At 35.2% G+C, this 13,490-nt stretch overlaps 1 protein-coding gene, 1 long non-coding RNA gene and 1 pseudogene across 3 annotated transcripts in view; 1 reads left to right on the top strand and 2 right to left on the bottom strand.

The window, feature by feature from the left end:
• Positions 1-938: 938 nt before the first annotated feature.
• On the bottom strand, positions 939-2,109 carry LOC137727035 (disease resistance protein RUN1-like; annotated as a pseudogene).
• A 1,851-nt stretch (positions 2,110-3,960) lies between these two features.
• On the bottom strand, positions 3,961-12,536 carry LOC137725701 (TMV resistance protein N-like). 2 transcript variants are annotated; one of them, XM_088694495.1, is made up of 5 exons: positions 12,133-12,536; positions 11,244-11,748; positions 9,856-10,945; positions 7,684-7,959; positions 3,961-7,588 (listed from the first exon to the last, which is right to left on the bottom strand). In XM_088694495.1, the coding sequence occupies exons 2-5, from the start codon at positions 11,741-11,743 to the stop codon at positions 6,134-6,136; spliced, it is 3,321 nt and encodes a 1,106-aa protein (XP_088550621.1). In that variant the 5' UTR covers positions 11,744-11,748; positions 12,133-12,536; the 3' UTR covers positions 3,961-6,133. The 2 variants fall into 2 exon arrangements, with proteins under 2 accessions (XP_088550621.1, XP_088550620.1); XM_088694494.1 differs by lacking the exon at positions 12,133-12,536 and having other exon boundaries at positions 11,244-12,126.
• Positions 11,579-13,490, top strand: part of LOC148696832 (uncharacterized) — a 31,535-nt gene continuing 29,623 nt past the window's right edge. Inside the window, exon 1 of the long non-coding RNA XR_015962773.1 lies at positions 11,579-11,706. This is a non-coding gene — a long non-coding RNA (uncharacterized LOC148696832). The remainder of the gene's footprint in view (positions 11,707-13,490) is intronic.

Below are 13,490 nucleotides of genomic sequence, written 5' to 3'. Positions count from 1 at the left end.
TTCAACCAAACTTGAATAGCGCAAGAGATTTATCTTCACAATTTTTAGACTCCCAGAGAGATTTGGAACTTCAGTTAAATTTGTAGAGCAATGCAGATCGATAGCTTCTAAGTTCACAAGTCTCTGTAGCAAGAGTCAAGAGACATATCAAGAATTAATATAATTAATTTCTACACTTGATTTTATACAAGAATTAAAATGGGCATATAGTATAATATACCTGCTCTTCTTTCCAAAGCTTCTTAACTTTGCTACTTGGCATATGAAACTCAACTAGATTTTCCGGACAAAAATTTGACGGCAAAGATTCCAGTGGATAATGAGGCCACTCAAGATAACGAAGAGAATCGGGAAGGTCTAGAGAAGTGATCATTCCGCCAAACGATCTTAGCATTATGAGATTACGCCACTCAAGATAGCGAAGAGAACCGTGAAGGCCTAGAGAAGCGGTCATTCCGCCAAACGGTTTTAGCATTATTAGGTTAGACATCTTTTTGAAGTTTGCACGTATCAATGCTCACTCCTCAATCATAGACCAATTAACGTTTATGGCTTCAACATTTGGAGTTTCCTGACAATAAGAAGAAAGTTTAAATGTGAATATATGTTTTCAACATGTTAAAATGTAACGCACATTTTTTTCAACATGTTCCAAATGTAATGCACATTTGGAACAAAGAGTATTTGCGATGGTAATGATGTATAACTCTCTTGGTCTAGTCAAATATCCAACATAAGTGTACCCTCATAACTTGTCTAAATAAACAAAATTTTGTTCATATTCCAAACACAATAAAAATTCATTCAAATTCTTCTTTTAACAGTCTAACTTCTTTATTTTAAATGAGTTTTACTTTGTTTTGTTATCATCTAAAGTTTGTAATTTTCTTTCCTAAAAAAAGAAAAAAGAGAGAATGCATTTGGCACTTACCGTGTTACTCTTCAATACACGATAGACATCCTCATTAGTGAACAACCAACTCCGTTTACTAGGATCTTTAATATGTTGTTCCTGAACGATTGTCCTTCTCATTTCTTGTAGTGAATCGTGCATCTCTATGAGAGACATATCTAAGAAAAATATATCATCCATCTCTATGGTTTGCCATCCTCGTTTTGAACCAATTGATATGAGAGACATATAAATGAGAATTCTAACTCCGGCTGTCATAAAGAATCTGCGAACATCTAACCTTCGTTTTACCTCATCCACGGGCCACCCTTTATAAAAACATGCTACATCCATAAATATCTCCTCCTCATTTTTTTTTCCAATCTATCATAACTTATTCTCAACACTTTCTGGATATCTCCACTGGAAAATCGTTTCAATTTGTTGAATTCATCTTCCCAGTCTTCTTTGGTTTTGCAATTGAAGAACAAGGACCCCAGAACTGTAAGAGCTAAAGGAATGCCTTTGGCATAATGCACAGCCTTTTCTGCCAACTCCTCATAATCTATTCTACGAGTACTGTTATTCTTGAAAGCACGCGAACAGAAGAGCTGAAGAGTGTCATCCAGTTTTAATACCTCAACCTTGTAGATATTATCCTCTTCAACAGTTTGCCTAAGTGTGCCCCGATCTCTACTTGTTATAATGATTCTACTACCAGTGCCATACCGAAGGCGATCACCAGCTAAATGTTCCATTTGCATTGAACTACTCACATCATCAAGAACAATGAGGACCTTTGTGCGGCTGAGCCTTTTTTGAACACTAGTTGATCCTATGGATAGACCTTCTTCCTTTAATATCTCCTTAAGAAGTGTTTTTTCCAAGTGATCTAGTCCATCTGCTTTTTCTGAGTTCTCCCTTACATTCTTAACAAAACAGGAAGCTTCAAATTTAGAAGAGAGTTTGTGAAATACAGTTTCAGCAAGGGTGGTCTTGCCAATAGCACGCATGCCCCAAATACCTACAGTGATGCAAGCGTCCGGTGAATGAATGCTTAATAGCGATTCGATCTTCTTGATGTGGCCTTCAATTCCAACATGGCCCTTTAAATCGCAGAATGATTCGCGACACAATTTGATCCAAATATCCTTTACAACTTCCTTAACTAAGTCGGCATCCGTCCTGGCATATATGATTATGAAAGAAAGCAATAGTTAGTCTTAAATATATATATATATATATATATATATATATATATATATATATATATATATATATATACCTTAAAAATCTTAGTACAAATAAAATTGTCACAAGTTTAAAAAAAATTTATAATTTAATACAAGTTAAAGAATTAGTTAGGGCTTGTTTGGTATCGTATTTGAAAATTTTTATAATTTCTGAAAACATTTCTTAAGAATTTTTCTTGAAAACAATTATCTTTAAGACTTAAAAAAATTGTTTGGTATGTGATTTAAAAGTTTTGAATCCTACAACTTAAACTGGACAAAGAGATCCAAAAAGAGGGGGCCAAGAGAGAAAGATGATAGAGGAGGAAATAAAGTAAGAAATGATCGGAGGAAAGTGAAAGAAGTAAAAGGATCGGAGAAGAAGGAGAGAAAGAGGAATGAGAAAAAGAAGAGAGTGGATTGGAGGGGAGATAAAAAAGGTAAAAACAAAAAACAAAAAAAAAAAAAAAAAGAGAAGGGGGAGAGAGAGAAGAAAAGAGAGATATATTTGAAGTGAGAGGGGAGGAGGGAGAGAAAAAAAAAAGTGAGTTTAAGTTTAAAAACTTTAAAAACTCCATTTTTGTGTTTTTAGATAATAGACTATATTTTTGAGTTAGTCTTGAATTCAATTTTTGAAAATAGTCATACCGAACAAGTTTTTAAGACCTAAAACTTGAAAATTGATTTTAAATTTAAAAAGTTGGATTCAAGTAGAGTAACAAACAGGCTTTATTTACCCATAATTTTTTGAATCCAAGCCAGATATGTTTACTGCATCCATCAAAGCATCCCTCCACTTGTGCACCTTGTCGATACTGTTCTCGAAACATTGTTCAAGTAGATCAAGTGCATAACTTCCCCGTTGTTTTCGTACATCCGATGGAAGGGTGTCGTAAAAAACAGGTATAAACAATTGGCCATGTTTTTCCTTGCACTCTAGGATATACACAAGCTCATCCAAACACCAAGTGGAAGAAGCATAGTCTTTCGAGAAAATGATCACCGAAAGCTGTGATTCCTCGATTGCTTCGAGAAGGGCAGTTTTGAAATATCACAACAAATACCACATGAATAATGCTCAACTTTAATATTTATGTTGTAACATCAAATTTCAAATTAAGATCCAAGTTATGTCCGTATCAATAACTTACAGTTTAAGCATAACAACTGTTCTTAGCATTTGTAAATAAGAAGGTGCAACTGTTCATACTAAAAAATAGTTAGGTGCACATAAATTGACATGTACTTGATTAAATTCGAGAAATTCGTCTTAGTGATTGAGACATTTGCTACAACTGAGAACAAAATAAGCTCCCACAATGGAATTGCACACATCAATGGAGAGTGGCCAGCGACATACACCAAACTAACATATACAATAAAGAATGCATTACATTATGTGTTGATGTTTGCTAATTACATCAATTACTAGGCCGGTTCTTTGATTTTGATCTGAAACTTAGTACTACTTCAAAGATCCCTAATGTTTTATTTAATAGACCTTTCCATACACATCATGTAATACAACAAGTTTCAAGGACTAACTAAATAGCGAAAATGAGGCGATCACAAAAATGATCAATCAAATTCTCTTAATTTTGCCAACTAATGAAGTTATTTAAAGGGTTTATAATCATATTTTGGAACATTAATCATTGATCGCTTGTTAAAAAAAAAGAGGTCGTGAAACCGACGAAACGCAAACACAACACCGTCATGGACATGAATTGCTTGTTGGTCATGATATGAATTAGATTTCCTCTTTAGACGGATTTACAGAACGATTTGCATACATTATGATAATATAACATGTCTAATACTAACAAATAAAGCACATTGATTTCTAAATTGTAGCTTCCTTCTCAATCTCGCATTAATTTGTACCTTTCTATATGTGCACGTTTTTGTTTCCCCACCTTGTACAAGTTGACAAATCCAAACATAAACTTTCTAATCAGCTCTGATTGTTGTATTTGTTGTGGCAGTACTTAATGGGCCGGGCTCATTAGGATCAGTGGTAGTTTTGAAATATCACAACAAATACAGTACCATTTTTGTCACAGAAAACAGAACGGGAAAATCGATTGACAACGAACCTTTTTCTACCTCAGAGTCTCAGACTATTGGCATTGTCCGTTGTCTTTTCATTTTGCTCCGAATCGGAGAAGAAGGGCAACCAAATCCCCGCTGTACGTCGTCGTTTCCTAAGGCATCGAAACCTTGGTTCTCTGAATTCGTGGTGTTCTGATTCATCCCGGCGTTCCTCACTCGTACTGCCTGAGAGCGAGTCGCTCTCGATTGATTCCATGTTCTGATCTTCCGCGAATCGCAATCCGACAGTGGCGATGGCGTCGGCGCAGAACCAATCGGCGAATGTGGATCTCTTCGATGCATATTTCCGACGAGCCAATTTGGACCGCGATGGCCGGATTAGTGGCAATGAAGCCATCGCTTTCTTCCAGGGCTCCGGTCTCCCCAAACAGGTCCTTGCGCAGGTACTCTCTCTATATGTATGCTTGTGTATATATGTATAATTGGATGTGTATGATTATATTTGTGTAATTATAGTGATGATCCGGATTTGATGCTGGTGGAACTGTGTTCCGAATCAGATTGATTTTGATTTTTTAGTCTAATTGTTGTTGAAGTGGTAAATGTGAGCTCAGGATCTCTTAATTCTCTGATCTAAGCTAAGATTTTTATTTCGTGTTAGTATAAATGCGGAATTGATGTTAAAATGGTAGAAATAAGTAGATGAAGGATTTATACTACAGTTAGTGAGGTTGATAGAGTTATGTTATCAGGTCATTAACTTACTTTCTGGTGTATCCTGCAGAATAAGATGACTATGGAATAGCAAGGATGGTTTTTTACAGTTCAAATATCTGACAAACCTCCATGTCTTTCTTTGATGGACAATAGTTTCTTATTAAAAGGCTTTCAACAACAACAACCAATGCCCGGTCCTGGTGCTCAGCACATGGCACCCCCAGCTGGGGGAAGGCCACGGAAGCCAGTTGCTCCTCCTCCTCCTGATGCTGAGGAAAAGCAGCAAGGCAATCAGCAGAAACCCAGAGTACCTGAATTGGAGAAACATCTTGTAAATCAACTGAGTACAGAGGAGGTTAACTCACTGAACGCAAAGTTAAAAGAAGCTGATAAAAAGGTACTTAGAACTTTAATGTTTCCCCAATTCTTTCATCTCGAGTAGCAAAGTTTTGTGTCCATGTTACTTCCTGATAAGTGTCAAATCATAACAAATATATCCCAAAGACTTGGAGAAAGAAATTTTGGATGCTAGAGAGAAAATTGAGTATTTCGTGGTCAAAATGTAATTCAGCCATCGAACTTGTAATGTATATTTTGTATTTCATTTCTTTGTGTATGCATCTTGCTTTTTCTTCGTTCTTTTTTTTCCTTTATCTTGTAGTGCGACGTATAGTTTTTCTTCTTAATTTTGGAATGTTCCTAGTCCTATTGAAGCAAAGACTCCTATAGTTTTATCGTTGTTACAAATTTGATGATTATATTATTAAATTGGTTCTGTGCCTTTCTTTTTTCAGCCTTAATTTGTTGTTATTTTTTACCCCACTCTAATAAAATGTGTCGCTGATCTTTGTTTGGTTCAAACAAGAACAGTGAGTTTTGCCGGTGCTAGTCCAGTTTGGCCATTCATAATTTTTGCAAATTGCAGTTCAACCATTGAACAATTGCATATCTCTGTAGTGTCGAATGTTCAAACTATCGCACTTGGTCATGAGATTTTTACTTTGCCCTGGCATAGCGTATTAATTAATGTCTAAGTTTATGATATAAAGGTCAATTTCAAGATGCCACTGCACTTGTAAATCAAGTTGTAAAGATAACAAATAGGATATTACACACTTGCCATAACTTGCGCTTTATATGTATAAAGTATAAACAATACTAAAATAATAAAACAATATTTAAAATAGGATATTACACACTTGTCCATAACTTGTGCTTTATGATGCTTAAGATTGTTGGATTAAAAGTCCGAATCATCTTCAGTTCCATTGGCTTCAGACTCATGATCATCACTTTCATTTGCTTTGGACTCATCACTTGATTCACTAGCTTCAAACTCATGATCATCACGTTTAACCCAACCTTGTGTGGGTGCTGTCCTTGTACTTGACACTGTCTTCAGCGACGTGCATCCTTGAACTTCAACATTACATAGCACTGGGAGCTCTGGTAAAGATTGAAGCCGCTTGCAGTCGACTAAGTTGAGTATAGACAACCGATAAGCATGTTTGATGCTTGCAGGTATGCTCCTAATCTTGGTTCCACTCAGATTTAATTCTACCAATGAGCTTGAGCAAAAGAGACAGTCAGGGACATCCTTAAGGTGCTTGCAGCCACTAAGGTCAAAAGTTTGAAGCCTAAATAGATTTTCAAAAGACGAAGGAAGCATTTTGACAGCTGTCCCTTGCAAACTAAGAGATACCAAATGTTTCATTGGCTTCAAGATTTCAGGGAAATTGGAAAATCTAGAGCAATTTTCGAGATCAAGTCTCTCAAGATATTTCAACTTACAAATGCTCTGTGGGATACTTGAAAACCTTTCGCAAGCTTCTAGATAAATACTTTTGAGAGCAGGGAGAAGCTCGATTGATGAGTGTAGCTCCTTAACCGCTGTTCCACTTAAATTTAAGAACTTCATATGTTCCATTGACTCTAGGATCTCAGGGAAGTTTTCAAGTTTAGAGCACCAAGAGAGATCGAGTTCCTCGAGACATTTCAACTTACATATGCTCTTTGGGATACTTGAAAGCCTTTTGCAATCTACTAGATAAATTCTTTTGAGAGCAGGGAGAAACTCGATTGATGAGTGTAGCTCTTTAACCGCTGTTCCACTTAAATTTAAGGACTTCATATGTTCCATTGACTTCAGGATCTTGGGGAAGTCTTCAAGTTTAGAGCACCAAGAGAGATCGAGTTGCTCCACATATTTCAACTTACAAAGGTTGGTTGGTAGACTCACAAGTCTCTTGCAATCAACCAATGATAATGTGGTTATATCCTTGGGAAGCTCAGAAAACTCGCCAAGGGATGTGCAGCCATCTAGATTAAAACAATCAGAAACTTTCATTTTACACCTGTTGCTTGGAAGTTTCTCAAGGTCTTTGCAATGACGTATATTCAAGTAAGAAATATTTTTGTTAGACCAAACTGATTCAGGCAACTCCTTTATACCAGTGTTTTGTAAACATAAGTATGTAATATTTCCTGGCATCTTTGGAAGATAGTTGAGACTCCTGCAGGCTCCAAGATCAAGACGAGTAAGCTTGTCAAGATGTTGAAAATACGAAGGAATTTCAACCAAATTTTTACAGCCCCAGAGATTTATCTCCACAATTTTAAGACTCCCAGAGAGATTTGGAACTTCAATTAGATACTCAGAGTCACACAGATCGATAACTTGTAAGTTGACAAGTATCTGCAACAATGAAATAGAAGTATAAAGAATTAATATAATTAATTTCTACACTTGATTTTATACAAGAATTAAAATAGGCATATAATATAATATACCTGCTCTTCTTTCCAAAGCTTCTTAACTTTGCTATTGGGCATATGAAGCTCAACTAGATTTTCCGGAGAAAAATTTGACGGTAAAGATTCTAGTAGATAAAGGGGCCAGTAAAAATAACGAAGAGAATCGGGGAAGTCTAGAGAAGCGGTGAATTGGTAGCCACCAACCACAATTAGCATTATTAGGTTAGACATCTTTCTGAAGTCTGCACGTTTCAATGCTCGCTTTTCAATGTAAGACCAATCAACCCGTATGGCTTCAACATTTGGAGTTTCCTGAGAATAACTAGAAAGTTTAAATGTGAATATATATATATATATATATATATACATACATATATATAATGTTTTCAACATGTTAAATGTAACGCACATTTGGAATAAAGAATATTTGCAATGGTAATGATGTACACGTGTCTTAATCTAGTAAAATATAAAGAAAACTAAAAGAAAAGAGATTCAAAATTTTGCATTTTAATAAAAAATCATATACTAATTTTATTTAATGATAAGAACAAAAAAAAAAAAAAAAAATACAAAAAACCAAATACGCGCTGGGTGCCCCCCCCCTCCCCCCACACTCCCCTCTTCTCTCATTGTTAGCTGCATTAAGAGATTTTTTTTTTCTTAGAACAATAAAAAAAAACTTCATATTAAATTACATTCCCCAGTTTTATTTTTTTGGTGTTGTCTTTCAATAGTAGTTAAGGTGACAAGATATTTTTCAATGTGCCTGGAACACGGGATGGTACACCACGTGTCTCTACAAGTGGTGAGATCTTGTGTTAAAAAATTAATAACATAAAAAATAAAATTTATCACCACTTACATAATAACATGCAATATACCACTTGTGCTCCGGATGCAAGGAAATTCTTTTTCAAGATGACACCCAAGTTCAAGAAATCGGATGGAGAGCTATATTTATTATTGTAGGTACGTAAAAAATATGTGGGAATTTTAATTTGGTAATCAAAAATAGCTTTTCAAATACAATTACTGAGAATATAATCTTCTCAAGATCTTGATCTAAATGATCACTTCTAGGTTCATCTTTTCGGTGTAATGGGTGCTGTTACAGGACCAAAAAGGGTTTGAGTTTCAAACCTTATGAAACCGAACCAAGAATTCGACACTATTTATAAAACTTGATCAATAAGTAGGCATTATTTATGGAAAGGGATCCTCTCCAGATATCTTCCGTCAAATCCACCCAATCAATCAATCCGGACCCTTGAAATTTAATTTAATAGCTAAAGTTATTATACCTTTTAAGGGGACCCCTGTTTTTAGCCGTTTGATCAAATTTCAAAGGGATTTGGTGGAAGGGATCCGGAGAGGATCCCTTTCCATTATTTATAAACTAAACCAATAACTAGACACTTGTATGAAACTAGACCAATAAGTAGATACTATTTATGAAACGAAACCAATAATTAGGCACTATTTCTAAAAGTAAACCAATAGGTTGAAATTATTTATGAAAATGGACCAAGAACTAGATATTATTTATGAAATATGACAAAGGACTAGATATTATTTATGAAAGTGGACCAAGAAAGAGATACTATTTATAAAATTGGACCGAATAACTAAGCATTATTTATGAAAAATGACCAAGAACTAACACTATTTATGAAAGTTGACCAAGAACTAGGCACTATTTATGAAACTTGACCAATAAATAGTGTTGTACCGTTCAGTTTCATAAATAGTGTTCAGTTTCATAAACAATGTCTATGATGGACATACGGGTCCCATGCATTAGGTTTTTTTTTTTTTTAATTTTCTTTACATTAAAATTGTGTCAGTTTCATTAAAATTTAAGTTACTTCATCATCTTTATTAAAATTTAATTCTTTTTCATTACTATTTAATTATTTTTTCATTAAAGTTACAGCTTGGGTTTTAGTTAAAATAAACTTAGCACAAGCCCTATTCATAAAAGTTCCCTAAAATGTATCATCCTCTACTTGTCTTAAAAAACAAAATTTTGTTCATATTCCAAGCACTTCCTAACACAATATAAATTCAATCAAATTCATCTTTTAACAATCTGATTTCTTTATTATAAATTAGTTTTACTTTGTTGTGTAATCATCTAAAGTTTGTAACTTTTTTTTTGCTGAAAAAAAAAAGAAAGGAAAAAAACTGAATACGTTTAGCTCTTACCGTGTTACTCTTCAATACATGATAGACATCTTCACCAGTGAACAACCTATTTCGTTTACCGGGATCTTTAATACATTGTTCCTGAACAATTGTCCTTCCCATTTTTTGTAGCAAATTGTGCATCTCTATGGTTTCCCTTCCCCATTTTGAAACAATTGATATAAGAGACATATCAATGAGAAGTCTAATTCCACTTGTCGCAGAGAATCCACAAACATCTAACATTCGTTGTACCTTATCCACAGGCTCCCCTTTATGAAGACATGCTATATCCAGGAACATCTCCTTCTCATTTTCTCCCAATCTATCATAACTTATTCTCAAAACTTTTTGGATATCTTCACTGGGAAATCGTTTCAGTTTCTTGAATTCATCTTTGCTCTTGCAATTGCAGAACGACGACCCCAAAACTGTAAGAGCTAAAGGAACGCCTTTGGCATAAGCCACTGCCTTTTTTGCCAACTCCTTATAATCTATTATACGAGTAATGTTATTCTTGAAGGCACGCGAACAGAAGAGCTGAAGAGCGTCATCTGGTTTTAATCCCTCAACCTCATAGATCTTATCATCTTCAACAGTTTGCCCAAGCATGCTCCTATCTCTACTTGTGATAATGATTCTACTTCCAATGCCATACCAAGGACGATCGCCAGCTAAACGTTCGATTTGCACTGAACTACTCACATCATCAAGAACAACGAGGACCTTTGTGCGGCTAAGCCTTTTTCGAACACTAGTTGATCCTATGGATAGACCTTCTTCCTTTAATATCTCTTTAAGAAGTGTCTTTTGCAACTGTTCTACCCCTTGTTTTTGTTCTCTCTCCCTAACATTTATAAGAAAACAAGAAGCTTCGAATTTAGAAGAGAGTCTTTGAAATACAGCTTCAGCAAGGGTGGTCTTGCCAATACCACCCATGCCCCAAATACATACGGTGATGCAAGCATCCAGTGAATGAATGCTTAATAACGATTCAATCTTCTTGATGCGGCTTTCAATTCCAACATAGCCCTTCAAATCGCAGGATGATTCGTGACACAATTTGGTCCAAATATCCTTCACAACTTCCTTAATTAAGTCGGCATCCGTCCTGGCATATATGATTATGAAGGAAAGCAATAGTTAGTCTTAAATATAATACCTTACAAAGTTTTTCTTTTTCTTTTTTTTTGGAAATACATCAATATTTTTACACTAAGAGGAGGGGCATTTCAACGAAGCCACACAAGATTCGAACCTAAGACCTCTCACTTCTAAGTAAAAAGGAATACCACCAGACCGTAGTACTAAGTGGTCATAATTTATACCTTAGAGAGTCTTAGCACAAACGAAATCGTCACAAGTTTAAAGAAAATTTATAATTTAATACAAGTTAAAGAATTAGTTACCCATAATTTTTTGAATCAAAGCCAGATATACTTGCTGCATTCGTCAAAGCATCCCTCCACTTGTGCACCTTGTCGATACTGTTCTTGAAACGTTGTTCAAGTAGATCAAGTGCATAACTCCCCCGTTGTTTTCGTACATCCGATGGAAGGGTATCGTAAAAAATGGGTATAACCAACTGGCCATGTTTTTCCTTGCATTCTAGGATATGCACAAGCTCATCCAAACACCACGTGGAAGAAGCGTAACCTTTTGAGAAAATGATCACCGAAAGCTCTGATTCCTTGACTGCTTGGAGAAGGGCAGGTGCGATTTCATCTCCTCTCTTAAGCTTGTCATCAATATAAGTTGTGATTTTTTTATCAAGTAAGGCAGCGTGGAGGTGGCTGGTGAAAGTACGGCGGGTGTCCACACCTCTGAAACTAATAAACACATCGTACTTTTTGGTATCATCAGCATCAGCAGGTGCAGCAGCGGATGAAGAAGAAGAAGCGATATCCATAACCTCTAGTTTTCAGACCCAGCAAAAAAAATGTAGTTGTAGAGAGATTAATTGTTAATTAAAGAGAAATAATATTATGACGTTGCACCGAATTAAGGAGAATAAACTTAGAATTGGCTTTTGACTACATGCACAAAGTTTCAACAAGTGAGAGACGAACGAAAATAGAAAATGGGGCAAGTAAAGGAAGACTAGTGATAAAGATGCAAACAAAACAAAGTGGCATCCGGTGACAGGTCACCAGCGAAGAAATTAACAGCAGACATAACAAAAATTAATTAGAAAATTAAATGCCAGCATAACACAACCCCAAAACTTACTAATTAAAAAGAAATGACAAAAAAAACAGAAAGAGCTTAAACAGTATCAATGAATAAACACTAACTAACCTCTTACAAGTTACCAATTTGACAAGGGCTTCTTTGTTTTCTCAACCTTCAAAATAAGAAAACTTCACCTTCAAAATAATATATCCAGAACAATTACTGTTTTGTATCATCGACATCAGCAGGAGCGGTAGCGGATGACGAAGAAGAAGACGACATATCCATAACCTCTAATTTTCAGATCCAGCAAGTAGTAGTTGCAGGGAGATTAACTGTGAATAGAGAGAGAGAGAGAGAGACTGGTTCAAAATTAAAGAGGATCCAATAAAGCAAGAGAGAGAGACGTTCAGACTTCAGAATTAAGGTGGATCTAATGAAACAAGAGAGAGAGGGAGGGAGAGGCAGACTATTTCAGATTTTACTTGAATTGGCTTTTGACTACATGCACAAAGTTCCAAGGCCCTTCTGGAAATGCCATGACTAAAAAGGTCTTGAATTTTCTCACTAAAAAGGTCTTTACGCGTACACGGTCTTGAATTTTCCCAGTTACTTAGTAAGTCACCAATTTCTCGCTACGTTTTCCGGACAATTTCCAAGTAATTTCAATTGAGGACATTTTTATAATTTCCAAAAGCAAATAAGTGAGTTCCACACTACAGAATCATGGAGGGCTAAGAATATAGTTGTTCACCAATAGAGACTGAACAAGATTTGGAACCTATATTTCCAAGCACAAGTGAGAAATCAACTCATTGAATTGTTGATGAAAAATCTTTAAGAGTTACAGACTTATTTTGTTTGATTTCACCATAGGATATTTCACAATCGTTACAACTATCAATCTCCCTACCATATTATAGTCAAATAAAACTAAACAGATCTTAATAGTTGAATAAAACTAATGAAAAAAAATTTCAAAACTTTTAATTTTAACCAAATTATTTCACAGGCAGCAACTTTGTGTATAAATTATTCAGGAGTTGTTTATATATGCACGACGTCGTTTCTTGGAAGATTATGGATTTATTCATATTGGTTTAGTCACTGGAATTTTTTATTTTTTGGACAAATAGTCATTGGATTTATTCATATGCAGCAACTATGTTAGAACTTCCGTAAAAAAAAAAAGTCATGTGCTACGCTATGAGACTGAATCGAGGGGCAAATCAAATGAGAAATATTGTAATACTAGTCCCTTGGCTTTAACTCATCTAGAGAAATTGTCCCTCAACTTAACCCAATTGAAGCAACAGTCCCTCAACTATGACCCAATTAGAGCAATGGTCGTTTCAATATAATTCATTTTGAAGGAATTCTAACGAAGTTAACGAAAAAGACCATAGTTGTGCATTTTGATGAGTTAAGGAACCAATGATAATGGATATTTAGTTGATGGACCATTTCTATAATTTTCTCTTTAA

This window comes from Pyrus communis, chromosome 5, assembly GCF_041283825.1.
Source record: "Pyrus communis isolate YQ-2024b chromosome 5, ASM4128382v1, whole genome shotgun sequence".
Taxonomy (NCBI): Eukaryota; Viridiplantae; Streptophyta; class Magnoliopsida; order Rosales; family Rosaceae; genus Pyrus; species Pyrus communis.
The sequence above is the reverse complement of the archived record's forward strand: the minus strand, read 5'-3'. Positions and strand labels throughout refer to the sequence as shown.

What these genes read in the sequence shown, in the direction of transcription:
- LOC137725701 (XM_088694495.1), bottom strand. Translation starts at nt 11,743, where the DNA reads ATGGATATCGCTTCTTCTTCTTCATCCGCTGCTGCACCTGCTGATGCT. An exon ending in TTTGATTCAAAAAATTATGG is followed by an intron (nt 10,946 to 11,243) that starts GTAACTAATTCT and finishes CATATATGCCAG; the next exon opens with GACGGATGCCGACTTAATTA. An exon ending in AGCTTTGGAAAGAAGAGCAG is followed by an intron (nt 7,589 to 7,683) that starts GTATATTATATT and finishes TCATTGTTGCAG; the next exon opens with ATACTTGTCAACTTACAAGT.